Raw genomic sequence first — 19,778 nt, forward strand, 5'->3', positions numbered from 1 at the left:
GCAATAAATGTTCCCGCAAACATTTGTTTTTTTACTTCATCTAACAATAAATTGTACTAAAATAAATACAAAAGGCAGAAACCTGTTAGTTCGGCTTACTATAAAGACTGGAATTATGGGAAAGACGCATTTTAATGTTTATAAGTCGGCTTTAGATGTGAGGTGAGGGTGAAATTTGATGCTCTTTTCCTGTTTTCAGTTCTACACAAAGCCAAACTAACCTGCTGCATTCTGTAACCTTGTGTTTACCAGACAGACAGTGGAGTTGGTATTGATCTAATCTTCAGGAAGGGAGCAGGCACAAAAGCACGTTTCCCAAAATGTCAAACTATACCTTAATGAGACAAACAGGCTGATGGATGATCACATTCAGAAAGAGCTAAACACAAAGACGGACACGTGAATACCTTCTGATTCAAATCTAGATGTATTTTTACAAAAAATGCCTTTGATAATCAAATCTTCGCTGTTGACTGATGAATGGCAGACGGAATGTATTTTCTGACCTACTTTTCACAGATCTACATTTGGATTAAAATTCCTTCTTAAACGAATCTTTACATGTTATACGACAATCGTTACCCACCTGAGGATAGGAACAGGCTTCTTTGCACATCCTCTGCCACCTGACGGACCACGCTGGAGTTGCCGGGCACATATGTCAGCTGTAAGTTTCTCCAATCTCTTGGTAGTGTTTCTACTGAGTAGCTCTCATAGATTGTAGCATTTGGGTAATCCTTGAAAGACACTTTCTGCCGCAATACAATAAGGATGCAGGAGAAGAGCAGGGGAAGAAGGATCTCCACCAGAGTTACCAGGATTTGTCGTTTCTGGAGAGCAGAGTGAGGGAGAGTATTAACACTGGTATCAAGTGCATACGGAAACACAAAGTATTGATCATTTTTTATAAAGGCAACACCTCTTGGGAAATAAATAAACTCTCCCTTAGGTCATCCAAAATGGAAAAATACTGTGACATTAACATGTACAACTGCTCTGCAAAAACCTCTCTATGATAATGCAAGCTACTAATCATTTTAGTCAGGATGGGGTTTGGGGCATCAGTTTATTCCCATTACCCTGTTATGGAGTGAAATGAGACAATTTCACAGACACTTAAAATAAAGCGTCATTTACGTGATGGACTCCGCTTGCTGAGTGATTGAAGTACAAAGTGCCTTGGACAGTTTCAGGACATTAATCTCAATCTCAATATTACACCCTCCCCTTTCAGCAATAAATCTAAATTGCTACTTAGGAGAATGAATGCAGCCACAGAGTAAAATATAGTTGTGCAAAAAAGAAAATGTGAACCATAGTGTCCCCTTACTGCTCCCATGGGTAGGAAGCAGCCAGATGCTGCTAATAAAATGTACTGGATTAACTGATCATCAGCAAGTGTGACCACCTTTGTAACAACAGCAGTTTTGGCAGGTTGCTGGTGTGGAGCATTCAGGTGCATGTTAACATAACAATAATTCACCTCTAGGGCAAACTGTACAAAAGTCAGAAAAACTGCAAAAAACCCCAGTAGCTCTACAGTTAGCATGTTAAAACTGATGGCAGTACGATTAGAAGAAGACTAAACAAGTATTACTTGTTTGGAAGGGTTCAAGACCTTTGGGAACAATGTTCTTTGGACAGATGAGACCAAAGTGGAGACATGTGGTCATAACAAACTATGTCATGTTTGGTGAAAACCAAACCATAGCAGATGCTTATCAGCCCAAACACCTTATACCAACTGTCAAGCACGTTGGTGGAAGGGTCGATGATTGTGGCTTGTTTCGCAGCCACAGGATCTAAACACCCTGCAGTCAGTGAACTCTTCTATATTCTAGAGTCAACCATGAGAACGTCTGTCCAACATTTAAAGCATGGTTGAAGTTGGAACAGGCAATGATCTGGAGCACAGCACCAAATCCACAAGAGAATGGCTGACAAAGAAAAGTCATATGTTACAATGGCCCAGTCAAAGTCCAGACCTCAGCCTGACTGAAATGTTGTAGCAGGCTCTTTGAGAGAGCTGAGCATAAACAAACACCCACAAACCTCAATGAACTGAAGCAACATTGTAATGAATAGACCAGAATTTCTCCACAATGATGTGAGAGACTGATAAAGTCATACAGAAAATGATTACTTAGGGTTACTGCTGCTATAAGAGGTTCTAAAAACTACTGAATCATGGTGTGTACTTAGTTTCATGACTGCATTTAGTTGTGTGAAATCTGTCTTGCTTACACAACTCGCTTGCTTACATGTTTTAAAAAACGTAACTAGAAAATAATGTCAAAATCAACATGGGGATGATGACCACAAAATAAAAAATAAAAAACAGGATGAAGCAGAAATGTATGGGCTTTGCTGTGGGCTTTAACAGGCCTAAGATACTATGTCTGTGATTTGCATTGCAAAAGTCAAATGTGATAATATATGACATTTTGTAACACAGATTAAATTATATGGTGTGTCTGTGTTCTGCAGATGGAATCAAGGCAACAGCTGGAGCAGCAGGAGAAAGACAAATAGGTGATGGAGAAACAACCCTCACAGCACACAGGCTATGCAGCAGAGAGCAAATGCCATTTCTCAATATGTGCAGGATTGTGAAATCATCAACTGATATTAATGTTCAAAAGTGTGCAAGAGCTAAAGAGCACAATGCACAAACAGAACTGTACCAATAGCCCGTGCCAGTATAAATCAAGCACTCTGTATTGCAAAAATGATTTCCAGCCTTCTGTAAACTGACAGGCATTGAATGTAATCACATGCTGTTCCCATAAACATAATAGAAAAATCCAGCTGTAATGATTTTTGTCTCATGATCTATGTTGCGACATTAAAGAAAAAAAAACTGAAATAACTAAAGATATTCGCCATGGCTTCTCCTGAAGACAGCCATATAAGGCTAGGAAAAAGCATGTGATAGCCACCAATAAGCTGACCAATCTAGAAACTGTACAAACATATTGTATATTTCTGAGCTTAAACAGGTTTCAGCCCACTGGGTAACATCTTAAGTTCATGAAACTAACTGTTAGTCAGTTTACTGTATTTATGAGCTTTCATATAGCTATCAATTCAGTGCTGTAAATCCAGGCGGCCCCTCTGTAAACACTGCTACTTCTGACAATACGCAAATGTCCTGCGGAGAATATCAGCACCTAAAAAGGACATAGAGGCAGGTTAGAAGTGGTACACCTTCTTTTAACTCACCTGCTGAAGATAATTCTTCCACAGCAGTAGTCCAAATTGTTGCAAAATGGCCATTTTGAAGAGTACATAGGATACAGTTCAAGCTGCCTTCTGTGAGAGCTGGAGACAAAAAGAAAGTCAGGTTTTTATTCCAGATTTACCTAAAGCTTCTACTGAACTGTAATGACTTCTTTCTGAGTTTCTATTTAACAGCAAATTCGAAAAGGGAAGTGAAATTGAGCAATCATCAAAAGCATGATCTTTTAGTTATTTCTGAGAACCATGAGGAAAACAAAAACAAGAGAAGTTAAAAGGAAATTCCACAGGCTGTGATGGGTAATAAATATGAACAGCTGCAATAAATATAAAATATATGATAAGAGTCTAGAAATTTGTTCAGACACCAGAAGCACATGGGCAAAGAGGTGATAAGAAAAAAAACAGGTCATTTACATTTACATAAATAGTCAATGGAAATTCCCCAATAGGTTATTATAGGAGTATAATAAGATCACAGACAGAGAGCTATTTGTGACAGCTCCAAAACACACACGAGAATGCGAACATCTGCAATACCACATTTACAAACAGAGTCCAGAAAGCGTGATCGATAGACATGAACTCCTGAGCCAGGATGGCCTCGGAGTCTCACAGTACACTTTTGTCCCATTGGAATCTTTTTTCACAGCACAGCACGAATAAAACAGAATAAAACTGACCCTTCTGTGAAGAAACTGGGAACTTGTCTCATTGACTATAATAAGTCAGGGCTCAATTATCGCATTATCGGTCTAATTGGGTTAGGAACTATTTCCTTATTAGTATTTTCTGGCAAACAATAACCACGCACAGGGAGTTAAAGACGTGGAACTCCTCGACATCGCCTTGATTGGCCCATCGCGGACCTTCTGGCTCTCCCGATTGGTCAGTTTTCTTGTCAATCCCTAAAGGGCTCTGATGAATGCAAATAATGCAGCCGAGGGGGGGAAAAGCTAGCAATTTCCTACATTTGAGGCGCTGACTTATCGACACAGTTACATTTCTCACTATTTCATAGTCCCATGTATATACCGAGATGCGTCTGTGACATAAATACGCTCAATTACCTCAAAAAGAAAGGTTTCTGCACAACAACTCCACGAACTGCGGCGTCCCTCTTCCTGTCGAGGTGAAAACAGTCCCTCCGTATCGTCTTAAACCGATAACAAAAGCATTTCTTCGGCTCTCTTTGCTTCGCCAGTGCTGTCGATACTCGGTAGCATTAGTGAAGCTATTCGCCGGCAGCCCAGTGCAGGTTTATACCCTCCGGAGTTTGCTGCTTGCTAGCGAGGCGATGACATTGCACCAGCAGCTGGATAAGCCCATGGATAAATTGTATGTGAAATGCAGCGAGAAACGTCAACAAAACATATCACGTGACCACATAGGGGTGTCACATGATCCAAATAACTGGGATCGACAGTCACCGCTCCACATATAACACCAAATATAGATTAAATAATAGTTTTAAATATAGTTTTAGTTGGTATGAGGCTGTATAATGTCCTTATTGTTACTATTTCCTTGTTATTTATTCAGTTTCTATCAAGACCACTAAACTTTTTTTTTTTTTAAGTAATCCCTGATGAGATCATCTTCCGTCTTTAAACACAAAGGCACCGTGTTTATATTTATATGTCAGGCTTGAGAAGTACTGCTCCACTATTTTTTTTTCTTTTCACAGAATTGGGAAACTTGCAAAAACTGCATAAATAAATATAAAAGTCAGTTTAGGTTAAGATGACCAAAAAAAAAAAAAAAAAAAAAAAAAAATTTACTACACAGATGGAGTAACTTCTCTTTTGTGTTGTTTATATAATGTCTGCTTCTTCTCCTTTTTTTAATTCATGCTGACGAAATTATTTTGAGGTTACAGGTCATTGACTGAATGTTAAGCTCTGGAGAAGACAAAGATATCTGGAAATGTCTTGGGACCCTTTTTGAACTTTTTGAAGATTTTGATCTAATAGAAAGTTGTTTGTTTTGACCATGTAGTGTATCAAACAAGTGGAGCTATTTGCTTTCCTTTTATCTTTATTAAGTGTGTGTGCGCGGTGGGGGGTCTTTCTTTTGTTTGCTTTTGTGTTTGTATATTTAGCATTAAAAATAATTCAACATACTGTTGGGAGCGACATATATGCTTCTGGTCAGCAGTTTCATACACACATCATGGATGTGAATGTCACTGAAAATTGGGGCTTTTCAGTTCTGTGAACTGTTTCTTTTCCAGGGTGGAATGATTGTACGGAACTTTAATCATATACAGGAACTTTGTGCAGAAGTTGGAATTTATTTTGGATTTTCTCTAATCCACACAGAGCAAAAGTATACATAAAGGCTCAAATATATACACACTCAAATCTTTTAATAAATGGTGCTGAAGGTTATGCAATGTCTTTAAATGGATAAGGCCTATTAACTCCTTATAGTGATCATGATTGAATACAACTGGTAGTTTCTCTTTGCCAGCATAACAAGAATTTGTTTGACTGCTCTCACTGGATTGAATAACACTCAGAACAAAAGGAAAGTACAAAGCACTCAGTGAAGATCTAAGGAGATTGTAGATTTACACAACTTTCAAATGTCTGTTGGAGCCATTTCTAAACAACTGCAGATTCCAAGACCATAAGTTAAAATAATTGTACAAAAGTTATTTGGATGTGTCAAAAAAATTGCCAAGATCTGAAAGAATAACTAAAATGTCACTTGCAGATGTCAGGAAATTGGTTTGGATTTGCAGAAACATTCCAGGAACAACCAAGGCTCAAGCCTGCCATGGACTGAGAAGCACCCGCTCCAAAATTGACACCGTTGAGCTTGAGTAAAATTTATATTTGCTCACAAGCCAAATGTCTTCTGGAGAAAAATTTCATGGTGAGATGAGACACAGTTTGAGCTGTTTGGGGGTTAGGGTTACGTATTTCAGGTATGTGCCATTGTGGTAAGGCTTTCAAATCTAAGAACACAGTACCATAATCTTGACAACTCAACTTTTATTAAGAATTGAAGTTTTTCTTAGATCTCCTGTAGTTTGCACCTTAGGAGCTTTCAAAAAACTGCTGTGATAAATATAATAATAATCCCAAGACATGCAGTTTGAGGGGATAGGTTAATTGGATAATCCAAATTGTCACTAGGTGTGAATGTGTGAGTGAATGTGAGCGTGAATGGTTGTCTGTCCCTGTGTGTTGGCCCTGCGACAGACTGGCGACCTGTCCAGGGTGTACCCTGCCTCTCGCCCTATGACAGCTGGGATAGGCTCCAGCGCCCCCCGCGACCCTGGAAAGGATAAGCGGAAGCGAATGGATGGATGGACCTCATCACAAGAAAAGGAGCGTAAAAAATAATCATGAGCACAAGCATCCTTGGCTCCATTACTACGTGGGCTGCACCAATGTTTTTTCCTTAAATTCTTTCTGATGTACAGCCTGTTATGATTCAGTGTTATCAGTGTTTGTTTTATATGTGACTCCTCCCAAAAGAGGATGGCTGTGGGTTTTTTCCTTTTCTTTCATGGGGATGGACACCTGGGCGTGCCTTCTGAGTTGTTGGGTGGAGTTTGTTCCTGTCCTGGGATTAGATAATTGGTTGATCACCCCAAGTATTTAACCACCTGATGACAACCACCTGACCCCTCTCTCCTAGCCTCCACCACCCAACAAAGAGCCTGTTTTTGATTTGTTGTTACATAGTGTTTTTGCCAATTGATTTGCAAGTTTAACCTCGTGTGTGTCTGGCGTTAGAGCTTTGATCTTGTAAATAGATTTGTAAAGAAGCATTTGTGTACCTTTTTTTCACCGTGTATATATTGTTCACTGCAGCAGCCTGGTAGGCGTGAGAAGCCATTTTTTGTTGATTCCGTTTTCTCCCGTTTTTCTTTTAGAATGTTTGGTAAGTGAATTGTCTTTTGGTTTGATTTCTTTTGCATAGGGAAGCATAGGAACCTTTAGGGAGTTTTGTATATTATTTTGGCATTGCTCACTGCTGAAGCAAATAAACGGCTGTGTAGCACTTTTTAAAGGTACTCCTGTTTTTGCTCTTTCTTGAGTTTTTGCTCTTTCACATGTGCAGCGCTTCAAAAGTGACACTTAGACACGCCATGATATCTCGATTTATTTGAAAAAAGAAATAGTAAAAAAAAGGTACACATTCACATCAAATGTCTACTGGGAACACACTAAAAACGATTTCACAAAGAAAACTGCCTTTTTTTGGAATGAAGCAAATAAAATTTCAAGTAGTGGCATTTTCTTTGTTCTTTTTTCTCATTTATACATAAAACACTATGTACATTTTTAAAAAACAAAACAAAACAAAAAAACCCCCCCAAAACAACAACACAGGCTATAACCAGTCTGAAGTAACAGTTTAAAATGTATTTACAGTCAGTCACAATCCTTTCAACATCATGTACTGGTCCTCCTGAATGAGGGATGAAATTCAGTGAAAACCCCAGAAAGAAAAAACAAAAAACAAAAACTTGTTTAGTGTAAAAAACTTCCATTTGCGTCAACGACAGAAACACTAATGCATTAAAAACCACTTTAGTACTGATTGTTCAAGCGTGGAAAGTTGTTACATTGATTGAACCACCCTCCCTTCTGTGATAATTAAAGTGCTAGACCTTATACAGATGGAAAAAGAAAGAAAAGTGAGTAAAGCACATTTTCACATCATCTTAGAGTTCTGTGTTGCGCTGGGTGCTGCGTCACGTCTGCGCAAAAATAAGTTACAACCACGCAACACCAAACGTTTGCACAATAGTTGTTCGGCTGGTGGTTCTTGGTCATTGGCAAAACTTCACAAATGTATAGTGTATGAAAAACCCAACATTTACCACCTGATGTGATTAGTGTGTTACAGGTCTTAACACTGATCAAAACATTAAAACAAAATAAAAATGTATACACAGCACAACTGGTGTATAGTTACAAGACTACAGAGGATGCAGTTCACTAAATGAGTCATTTCACAGCTCTGCTTCTTTGAAGGTAGATGCCCCTGAAACAAGTAAAACAGACACCACCACAGTACCTTTGGCAAAGAACAAAAGTGAACGAGAAGGCAAACAATCATCGATGATCCATGAAGTAGATGACAGCGGTCACCTATGTATGAAATTCACCAAAATAAAAGCTTGGTTCTAGTACAGACAGTGCATATCAGCAACCAAAACAATACAACCCCCCCAAAAAAACAAAACAAAACATATCCGTGAGGTTTCACTTTTTACAACTATCCAGCATGATCTGAGATAGGTCGTTGTAGGAGACTGTAAAAATAGCTGAAATGGCAACCATTGTACCAGGGTCCTGAGGAAAGGCAAGTTATTTTCCAGTGGTATCAGAGCTGAGTGTGAGTCTTTGTTTACTGGAGGTATTTAATTGCTGCAAGCCTGTAAACATGTAAATGAAATGTAACACAATAGAAGGCATGTTTCTATTCATATACAGACGTTTGTCTTTCCCTTATTTCTCCTTGAGCCAAGTCTCTAGATCTTGTGGTGATTGACAGACCAGTGCAGACTGACAAGAGTGAGAAACAATATTGAAAAGTGCTGGAGGTTTTTTGTTTTTTTTTGTTTTTTTTAAGTGTGAAAAGTCTGAGGCTATCGAAATAACCATGGTCTATAGGCTCAGAAACCCTGCACTGGCAGAATACTCTTCTTCCTCCTCCTCTTCTCTCTCCACCTCGCATCCACTGTGAGCCGCTGTGTTCTTCCTCTTTACTTGTTTGCTGGATGTGCCCCGAGGCCTCTGCATGGGAACTAAGAGGCGGAAGCCTGGCTGGGCATTGGAAGAAGCAGCACCCAGAGAAGTGGTAAAGGTCTTGAATGTGCAAGCCTTGAGAGACGATGAGTAGGAGGAGGAGGAGGAGCATGTAGATGAGGGGCTTACACTCTGGACTGAGGAATATCCTGAACTGTGAAGGTCTTTAGAGAAGGAAACGGGCTCTTGGCCTTGGGAATCCTTGTTCACTTCCCTCCTTGCTTCAAAGAAGCTGTCCTCATCACTGGACAGAGCTCGGCAGTGCTCCCCTGTTTCGCCAGCATCGGTAAGCGGATCCAGCTTGATGGATATCATGGAACCTATTGGGAAAATAAATAAATAAATAAGTGCTGCTTAGTCATCTCCATTTAAATTATGTCTTACCGAAGATGAACTCAGGCATTATTCACCTCCTCATATAATTTAGCTCATTTAAATGCATTAAAGAATTTGAGCCTGCTGGTAATCAGCGCTGCATTAAGCGTGCCCTACCCCTCCCTCATACTCACAATCATCCTCTCTCTCTCCCTCGCTTTCTTCCTCCCTGTCCCCCTCATAACCGGAGCAGGAAGTGTCCAGGCTCCAATCCAGGATGTCGCCCAGCAGCTTCTCCTCCTGATTTGATAGTTCTGCGGTGGGCGTGGCTACAAAGCTGCCTCGGTGGGCCTGCATGCTGTCATCGCGTCTCCTTCGGAAAAACAGTGGGACAAGCAGAGGGGTTGCTGTGAGTCACGGGAACTTCTCGCAGATGGCACAAAAACAAACACCTTCTGGTCAAGATGGTTCACGAGTCAGTTCGCCACGGCACACAGGTGACTCAGCCGCGATAAGAGCTGCTAAATGAGCAAGAAAAGAGGCGGGGGTGTGTCTCAATTCTCCGCATGTCCTAAATCCCATCACACCAGCACTCTAAAGTTGTATTGATTTTCTATATACATCCTGCGCATGATGCAAAGCTGGGTGCTACACATGCCACATCATGTTACATACTGGAGCTTTAACAGGAACTGTTCCCTGGTCTTCGCTGATGTAGTCAGTACACTTATCTAAAATCATTTGATTGCTCGCACAGGGTACATTGCGCATTTGCGCAGCAAATGTTTTTACTGGTTGGCCAATTAGTACCGATTTTCAGTCACAGAAAGAGAAAATAAATGCCACGTTACTCACAATTATGGCCACATTTATAAAATTATAGTGCATGAGGTGGAATAAAAACATGAACATTTGTTCAATTCATTAATTTAAAAAAAAAAAAAAAAAAAAAAAAAAAAAATGCTAATAATGTGTCTCTACACATTCAGCCCTGCTTACCTCTTGCTGTCGCTTGATGGAGAGGCTAGGAAGGTATGGATGTCCGCTGGCTGACCAGTGGGACTGGGAGGCTCCATCTGAGGCACCACCTCAGGAATCTCCAAGATCTGGCAGAGCTCTTTAAAATCCATCACCTTGTTGAAACCATGAAGGGGAGGAAAAAAATTCATTCAGAAAAACCACGGCAAGATATGCTTTAACCATGCCTAACCCTTTTTCATAAAATTAAGACAATTAATAATAATAGCACAGTACCTTATCTTTGCTGATGTGTTGGTAGGCCCCGTCTTCAAACCGTTGCTTGACACCAGTGAGAGAGACGTGCCTGTAATCTTTGGGAACATCTTGACTGAAACTGAAGACAGACAGACAGGGAGGGGGAAGCAGAGGAAAAAAACAAAAACTGAGTATGATCCAGTTTACTTGCAGCAACACTTTAATCATCTCTTGGGGACAAATCTTGTTACTTGTCCATTTGCGAATTACGGTTTGTTGATACGATGCTCAACTATCAAAGTGACTCACCCCGAGGCACGTTTCTGTGACTCAGTTGCTGATTCACTGGTCACCCACACACACCCACATCCAACCACCTCCACATCAATAGTCCAAATGCTTCCCTCTGTCTATAAGACTCTGGTGCTCTCTCCACTTTCCTTTTGCTGTAAAACCCTCACGGCCAATCACTTTCTTTGGTCAGAGTCATCAATCAATTCTTGTTATCTTCCAATCGAGGAAAGCACAGTGAGGCGGCTGTCAACGTATAGTGAGGCAACGGGGAAATACATTTTTGGCTCGTCTTCTACAATGTAGGTTCTGTAAAGCTGCTGAGCTGTAAATAAACAGCTGAACAGGCATTTGTTTTATTAATATGTGAGATCCAATAAAAGGAGAGAAACTGGTGAGATTATTGGCCATGGGAGCACGGCAACAGCAATTTTACAGTCTGCTTGTAGTTTTGGAGTTCCATCGACCAATCACGTTTGAGCAGGGTTTGGGTGCATGCAGGTAAATCTCTTTTCTCCTAACATGGGGAAACTGTAATATCGAAACCACCGATTATCATAAGTGACAGCTCAAAAGATAAAATAAAATTTTAAAAAATGCAAAAATGCATTGATAAAGAATAACCCAAAGACAAAACAGGAAGTTTTGGTCATCTGCTTTCAGTCAGCACATTAGCCCACTGCTTACTTTGCCAATGCTGATTCCCCCCTTTTTCTTAACTTCTTGTTTTACAATAACAACTACTTAAGTACACAAAGAGTTATAAATCCCTCAGCTGAACAACCTGTAATTAACAACAAGCTACAAGCAAGAGGCAGCCTCCAGGGCTGAAAAGTCAAGCCAATAAAGAAGTGCCAAAAACTGCAATCCTTCTAATTGCCACTTAAGTATGACTCCAAAAAACAAGTCAGTCCCCACAGGCTCCTCTTGTTAAAATATCACATCTTAAAGTTTAAAAGCAGATTTACGGCCTGCTACAAAAAAAACTGTTATGGCCTCTATGGATAGTTTCTTCCTTCATCACAACCCTACTGTGGGGCGATTTATTAAAGAAAAAAAACAAACAAAACAAATGAAAGAAAACCCCCCCGAATCCTCCATGCTGGAGTTGGAGGCATAGCAGCAGCAGCTGTTGTACTAGGCTTCACCTCCACAAACTCCATCCATTAACTGGACTTCTGGACTGTGCTCCAAAAAGAGCATTTTAATAGAATTAACTGACTAATAATATGGCTCACTATTTAAAACAGGCCATGCAAGAAATTCATGCTTCAGTTTTTTGCGAGTAAGAGTATAGTACAACCCCAATTAAAAATTAAATGCAATGATGTGAAAACCTCACAAAGCCATTAAAAAAAAAGAAGGAGAAGAAAATAAAGAAGAAAGATCCCTTGTGCGCAGAGATTTCTCCAGATTCTCAGGATCTTTTGATATTGGATGCAGATTATCATGTACATGATGAGATATTTTTGAAGTCTCCACAATGTTAAACTGAGCAACCTCTGCTCATCTTTACTTATGAGAAGCTTTGTCTCTCAAAGATCTCCCTTCTTAAACCCACTCATATTGCTGTCCAGATGCCAATTAGCATAATTAATTGTAAAACGTTTCTTTTAAGCACCACTTTAATTTTCCAGCCGTTTGTTGCCCTACATCCAAACTTTTTTGTGCCATGTTGCTGCCACCAAATTCAAAATGAGCTAATATTTCCATTAAAATGACGCGTTCTCTCTTTTCTGTGATCTACTCTGAATAAATTACGGGTTTCTTTGATTTGAAAATAATGGCATTCTGTTTATTTACATTTTAAGTGCACCATTTTCGGAATCGGGGTTGTACTTTCTTAGGCAATTTTCTGCTTACTAAAACCTTCATTATGCTCTGCTGTAGACGCAGACAGGTGGAGCATAGACAGTATAAAATATGGACGTAGCCATTGTGATGTTACTCGCTGGTTTCTGAAGTCCCGTTTTGAAGCCCAAAGGTGAGCATAAACTGTGCATCTATTGGCTGATGACCTGTTATTGAAACATTAGCCAATGAGTGTACAGTTTCACGCCATAGATAATCCTCCTTTATGAAACATGTTATGACCAAGATTTACAAAACACTTTTTTTAATTTAATATTATCCCAAAATGTATGACTGAGTCCTTACACAATTGTTTACAGAGGTCAAATAAGAAAGCTGTTTTTCTACAGACTTCTATTGGACCGCAAATGTTTGTGCAACTTCAGCTATCACCATCTGGTGGCCTTCAAGCAGAATGCAGGTTCAAGGCATTTCTACGTTGGCTTCATTTTTCTGACGTGGAAGCTACGTCCATGTTTTATATTGTTTGTTGAGCTGGAGACCTCCTACTCTGGTACACATGGAGTTAAGTGTATTGTACTGCTAAGTCTCTGTAATGCAAAGGCCAAGCCATGCGGTCACAAAAAACGTTAAGCACACGGATGCCTGAACCGTGTGCATCCTTGTGCCAACAGTTTCATGACAACCTTTACATCACTCAGACCCATGCAGGCCCTAGCAGACTCACAAACATGGAAAGTATAATCAAGGCTTTAAGCAGATCGCTCCTGTGTCGGTGGGTTGAACCAGTTAAGTTTATGCAGTTACATCTGTAGTTACAATTACGTAGATACTAGATAATGCTAAGGCTTAATATGGTTTTATATTTTCCATGTGCACAAGTTCTCTTGGGTTCCTGGAACGCGGAGGGTCCAAGCAGACATCCATGCACCTTTCCATTTTTTTTTTGAGTGTGCAGTCTAGTCCATGGAGAATTTACATTACAACGCAAAAAACTACGGATGTGCCCAAGCAGCAGGCTTCAAAGAAGTATAACAGGAATGATTACTCTCCTGTCTGTAACCAAGTATAACCCAGGGTTTAGTAGGATCTGCCCTAAGTAACCACTAATCAAATACGGTAGGGTAAAGCAAACAGCACAAAATAGACATGCCCATTTTATATTTCTTATTACACTCGCAGCTTATGATCTGAAGCATTTAAGATGTGCAAGTCATGACTGCTCTGATGTCGTTTGATTCTTTTTTCCCCCTTCTAAACAAAAAAAAAAAAAAAAAAAAAAAAAAAAAAAAAAAAAAAGGTGAGATGAGCTCATCATAGCTGATAATTTGAAAAGAACCCATAAAATGAAGGTTTTACAGCTCACTGTCCTGGCATATGCAGGCTTTGTGAATCTAACATGGCAGACTGTGAGGAGGGATGTGAGGGAGTTTAGTTGTGCGTGCGTACACACACACACACACACACACACACACTCACACATACACACAAAGAAACGTACCATTTGACATAGAGCAGCACTGAAAGGGGAACAATGTCTTGCTTGGAAAAGCCTGTGTAATCCGCCAACAGGGTGGGCCAGAGAGGAGCTGCAGAGCGGAAGAACAGACATAATTTAAGGTGAAGGTAAACTTAACATGAAACTAAACCTGTACATTCTGCTTGTTTGAAAAGACTCTTGAGTTACACCGTGTTGTTAAAAGGCTGGAACGTTGTACGAGTGTGTACGAGCGAGTGTGTTTACCATAGTGATGTAATGCCCGTGTGAGCAGCAGTGCGGCACAGGCCAGTTTGGCAGGTGGCGGTGTGGCTAGAGCAGAGTAGAGCAGGGACAGCTCGCAGATGTAGCTGAACAGGTGAGTGGTCCGCCTCTCCAGAGGGAGCAGAGAGAGCAGGACCTCGCCGTAGTCCAGGAGTGTGGGGCTCTGCAAGAAAGACCATAAGCATTAGTCTTTGCATTAAACAGGGTCAGGAAATCCGTCACTGGCACCAAATACTAAACAATACACTAAACAAATGATGCTTGTTGTATTCACCCTGATGTTTCCCTCCAGCACAGAGATGACCTCTCCCATCATTCGAACCAGGTCCTCATATTTGTAGGTGTTGTCTGTCAGCCAAACAGCTTCACGTATGGTCAGGATTTCTTTGCTGATGTATCTGAAAAGGAAAAAAATTTTACAAAACATTTGCATTTTAAATAAATAAATGAATAATTCAGAAACGAACAAAAACCATGGTATGTGTGCATCCTTACCTTGTGCAGATGACCATGCAGGCGATTCCTAACAACTGAAGACGAGCTTTGGGGACAGACCGCAAAGCCAAATAACGGTCCACGCAGCCCACAGTCACATGCAGCGTCTGGCTGGTGAAGTCCTTCATTGTGGTCACCTCCACAAGCCAGTCCACCAGGATGTACCTGGAGACAAGCAGACAAGAAATTTAAAATCAGGTGCATTAGGGCAGTGTGCCAAGTTTTAACCATGTAATAATAATTAATATCGTAAAACTTTTATGACTATAAACTGGGTGGCTTTGGAAAGCAGAAAGTGGCGTTTCTAAAACTTGGTAATAACTATTCGAGTTAACTGAGGACATCAGACTCGGTCAAATCTAAATCGAGTCGATGTGGTAACTTTTATTGCCGGGGTGTGTCATCCCTTTACTAATGTCATTAAAGAAGGGGTGGATAATCAGCACGCAGTGAGTCATCACAGGGACTCTAGAGAGATATTCATCAACAGACAGTAAAATCATGACGTTGCTTCTGTTCGATCTACCTCATGCTGTCCTTGATTCCTTGTTTCAAGATTTCCTGAGATGAGGGCCGTGATGCTGGATTACAGGAGCTGAAGAGCTGGGCGACTAAATCCGAGCAGGCCTTCGACTCCAAACCCAGCGGATTGCCACTGCTGCACACTTTGGCCAAGGACAACTAGGGGAAGAAGACAAAGCACTAAAATAATTACACAAGAAGGCTTGACATCTTGCTGCTATATAACGCTAGAAAGGCAACAACAATGTTTAGTAATGTATTAGTTTCCTGATGTAATTATAGACCTTGGGATTTAGCTGAGTCATACTTTTGTGATTCAGTGGGGTGAAAGAGAAAAAAAAAAAAAGAAAAAAAAAAGAAAAAAGAGTACGTCAACATCTGTCAAGCCCTCTTGACTTCAGTTGATAGCATTTCAATAAGCAACTCCAACTCTGGAGAAATGTAGGCCCGGGTAATAAAAACACAAGAAATGACACAAGAAAATGACAGATGAAAGGCTGTCAAAAGAAAAGCATTTTGCTGCTTTTTTGTATCACCGCAGGGGAGTACAAAGAGAGAACAAAGCTACAGATTGACAGAGAAAACCCATCACAAGAAACCAACTGAAAGTCGGTGAATTGTCCTCAATCACGCACCTGCGCCTCCCAACATCCTTTCCCAGCATAGTCCCTGAGGGTTCGCACACACTGCAGGTACCTCCCTGGATCTGCGATCTGAAACACATACACCAAAAAGAAAACTGTAAGCTCATGATTGGAGTCAACAGGAGAATCTTTTCTAGAATCTGTAAAGCATTTACTATGTTAGCTGGTTATGTTTGACTGACTTTGTAAATAAGAAATAAACCCCAAACAAACAGTTGTCTTCACCAAAGGTGCATGCTTCTGAGAGTAAATCTTGAAACACGGTAATGAGAGAACCTGACTCACAGCTGCCTTACGGCTGTGCTGCCACAACAGGTATGAGCTCTGTAGACAGCCAGCCTGTGACGACTCCTCCAGCATGGATATGGCTTCTGAACGCTTTTCATCATCCTGGACAAATAAAACACAGTTCCTTGAGGTTAATGACAGAAGTAAAGGTAAACTGTCTGCAGCATGCTGTCTCTGCAACACATGAAGGCTCGTGGCACAGTTCTGCTTTGTCACATTGGTAAATAACAAAGCATACTGAAGCTGTGAGTAAGAAGAATCAACAAGGCCTGTAAGACAACAGAAGCTGCATGACAGGGATTTATTCCATCTGTGGTGCTAATGACCAACTGGTCCAACAGCCCCTGTGACATCAGCTCAGTTTTAGGTTTTGGTGAGGGGGGTGGGGGTAATAGAAACTGGGCTAACCACACCTGGATTGAGATAAAGCCCCCCCAGTCTCACTCACCTCAAACAGCTGCAAAACTTTGGCCAAACAATGCAACAGGGGACCCCTCCTCTCCTGCAGAGAAATCACAAAAGCAGATTGGTGAACAGTTTTGTACATGCAGTGTATGGCACTGTAAATCGAAGTCAACTAAGAAGAACAGAAGCCAAGCTTTAGGGACAGGGTGTTCAGGCAGCCTTCCAAGCTAACCAAATATGCGTTTATGTTGCAATATGATACATTTTTTATGTAATATTTTATATCTGAATTAATGATTTAAGAAAGAACCCAACTTAATACTTTAAGACCAAATCAGACATGAATGGAGATTAAATTTGCACTCCAGCTGGTCAAACAGGAACTCTGAGCCTACCATGTTGTTAGCACACTCAGCCTTGAGGTGATCGAACACCACGGCCTTGCAGCAGCTGCCGGTGGGCGACCACGGCGGACGGATGAACACCCAGATGAAGGGATCTGCTGTGAGGGAGCGCAGGCTCTCTGCGAGGCTAAAGAAGTAGGAAGCCTTCCGACCACACACATCTGCTCGCCCCTCGTCACTCAACAATGCTGAAGGCGAGAGAGGATGCACATTTTTAATCAATTAGTTCAATTATAAAGGGTTTTATGTTGCCTGTATTTATATACGACTCCCCATTTAATCTCTAACATGAACCAACCAACAACTTACGTCCTTCATTGTATAAATATGCAATTCCAAGTTTCACAGCAGCTTCAAAATTCCCTTTGTCAGCAGCTCTAAAGGAAGACAAAATTTAAAGTAAAGACTCAAATTGACAAACAACATATAAATATATATAAAACACACATTTGAGAGTAGGTGGTGTACCTTTCAAAAAGCCATAATGTGTTTGGGGATGGCCACGTGTCTCTGAAACTGACCCTGGCCCAAACACTAGAGTGGTTGTCAACAATGTCCCGCAGCTGAGAGTGAACCTGAAACAGGCATTTAAAAATCATAAATAAGAAAAATAATTAGAACCTTTAGCAGAAGAGAAATCTCAGGTAATAAAGAGTTTAGCTGTGTCAGTGTGCACTTTTACTCACAGCTCGGATAGACAGGAGATCCTCTGCAGAGAGATACTGGAGCACACAGAGAAGAACCTCCTCAGGAAGAGACAGCAAGGTGATCCCAGAAGATCGCTTACGTACCCGCTTCCGTGCTGGAACCGAGTAGCATTTTGAACAACGGCAGTGGATAACTGAAAGAAAAAAAACAAAGAGGAACTGCATATATTATACACTTTTAACACATCAAATGTTTTGAATACTTTAGCATCTTTCCCATATTCACCCTCCAAGCAACAGCACTGGGAGGAAGGCTTTAAGTGTACACAATCAAAATCACAAATCACTTAAAATTTCACACCTAACTGCAAGACTGGCTAACTAATTCTCACTTTAATGACAAACTAATATTTGCCTTTCACTGGAAGCAGGTCAAGTTGATTTAGACACACAGTGATGCACTCCAAGATGAAGGTTTTGCATGGCTCCACATTCAAAACTACTAACGTAAGGCATCTACGGGTGGTCTACTCAAACTCTCTGTGAGTGAGTGGGAAAATGTTTAAATTAATGGAGAGATCATCACCTTAAAATTATTAAAACACATAAAAAGCTAATGATTTTTTTTTTTCTGCAGATGTTAAAAATCTAACGGCGGTGAACTGAGCAGCTGAAGGAGGAAAGTCAAACTCGGTGAGCGCCCAAATTTCCCTCCTGTAAGTTCCACGGCAGTAACGATGAGTTTCAATTAGGTTTCAAATTCAAACTAGTCTAACGCTAATTATTTATCTTTCAATGACCACAAAATGCTCACAAAGTCAACAGGAGAGACGTTTTACCTCTATATATTGCCAATATGATTTACCATTACTTCCCGGAGGCTACACCAGTTAACGTTTGTGGTGAGCAGCAGCTAATCACCAATGCTAACTGTGTCCAACTTCAGTGATCTGAAGTAAGACCGCAAACACTTATTGCATATTATGGTAATTTCCACATATCGGTGTTAGCAAGAACAAGTTGAAAAAAGTACTTACCGCCTGCTTTCATTGCAAGTACAGGGATCACTCCTCAAACAGCGATGTCTTACTGTAAATGCAACTCTTGAGTAGCGATTTATATACGCGGCGATGTTGGCTAATGTTACTCACATTCAAATATTCACACTAATTAATAGAAAACGAAATAGGCAGTGTTACAGTGTTGTTTCCTGTGTCTGTTTTGCTGTGATAGTTGACTAAAGTCTCCCTAAGTTGTTAACTATTGCCTGAATTCAAATCCAAGCACGCGTCCTCACTTATTGGACCCGCCCCAAAAGATGCTCTCTAGGACCGCCCGCGCTCACCGTTTAAACTGTACGTTCAATCTGATTGGTCCTCACTGATGACGCCTTTATTCAACATAATAGCCATTTGATTGGTCAGCGCGAAGAACGGTCGCGACGATTGGTCAGACGGTATAAAACTGTAACATATTAAACGCTCATTGGAGAACATAACGACATTTCGAAGTACGCGCTCGTTAGTGAAGGTATATAATTGGCTGACCCGATTATGAAGCATGCCCACCGAACCGCCTTTAAACAGTGGACTGTGGGAAATGTAGTTGGATAGAGAATAATTTTTAAAGGTACTGTGTTTAAAGGGACAGGTGCGTAGAGTCAGCTTTGAAGGATGTTAACGCTAACATATCGCTAACGATAGGTCTTACATAGGTTAGCGATAGGTCTTTATTGTAAGTTTCGAGTTATCTTCTGTAGTATATATATATATATGTATATATACAGAATGGCAGAATACCTCTACAACAATGTGAGAGACTGATGTGAGTTACCGAATGTGATGTGCTTGATTTGTCAAACACTGCTTCTTAGTTTTTCTTAAATACATTAAGATACAGTGTAATACAGTAATACAGTAATATAGTACGTGTTGCTGCTCGTGTCAGATAGTATTTGCCTCACATTA

At 40.5% G+C, this 19,778-nt stretch overlaps 2 protein-coding genes across 2 annotated transcripts in view; both read right to left on the minus strand.

Annotated features, from left to right (window-relative positions):
* abca3b (ATP-binding cassette, sub-family A (ABC1), member 3b) overlaps window positions 1-4,584 on the minus strand; it is a 31,604-nt gene extending 27,020 nt beyond the window's left edge. The window contains exons 1-3 of the mRNA XM_031741292.2: window positions 4,308-4,584; window positions 3,223-3,321; window positions 587-830 (exon numbers count right to left, since the gene is read on the minus strand). Coding sequence (XP_031597152.1) covers window positions 587-830; window positions 3,223-3,276 — 298 coding nt within the window. The 5' untranslated portion in view covers window positions 3,277-3,321; window positions 4,308-4,584. The remainder of the gene's footprint in view (window positions 1-586; window positions 831-3,222; window positions 3,322-4,307) is intronic.
* A 2,759-nt stretch (window positions 4,585-7,343) lies between these two features.
* Window positions 7,344-19,116, minus strand: ccnf (cyclin F). Its single transcript, XM_031741258.2, has 17 exons — window positions 18,849-19,116; window positions 17,851-18,005; window positions 17,633-17,739; window positions 17,474-17,541; window positions 17,156-17,352; window positions 16,804-16,857; window positions 16,353-16,457; window positions 16,059-16,136; window positions 15,428-15,582; window positions 14,902-15,066; window positions 14,681-14,804; window positions 14,389-14,569; window positions 14,146-14,233; window positions 10,581-10,680; window positions 10,326-10,459; window positions 9,521-9,699; window positions 7,344-9,331 (listed from the first exon to the last, which is right to left on the minus strand). The coding sequence occupies exons 1-17, from the start codon at window positions 18,859-18,861 to the stop codon at window positions 8,871-8,873; spliced, it is 2,364 nt and encodes a 787-aa protein (XP_031597118.1). The 5' UTR covers window positions 18,862-19,116; the 3' UTR covers window positions 7,344-8,870.
* Between the last annotated feature and the right edge of the window lie 662 nt (window positions 19,117-19,778).

Source organism: Oreochromis aureus, linkage group 4 (assembly GCF_013358895.1).
Source record: "Oreochromis aureus strain Israel breed Guangdong linkage group 4, ZZ_aureus, whole genome shotgun sequence".
Lineage (NCBI taxonomy): Eukaryota > Metazoa > Chordata > Actinopteri > Cichliformes > Cichlidae > Oreochromis > Oreochromis aureus.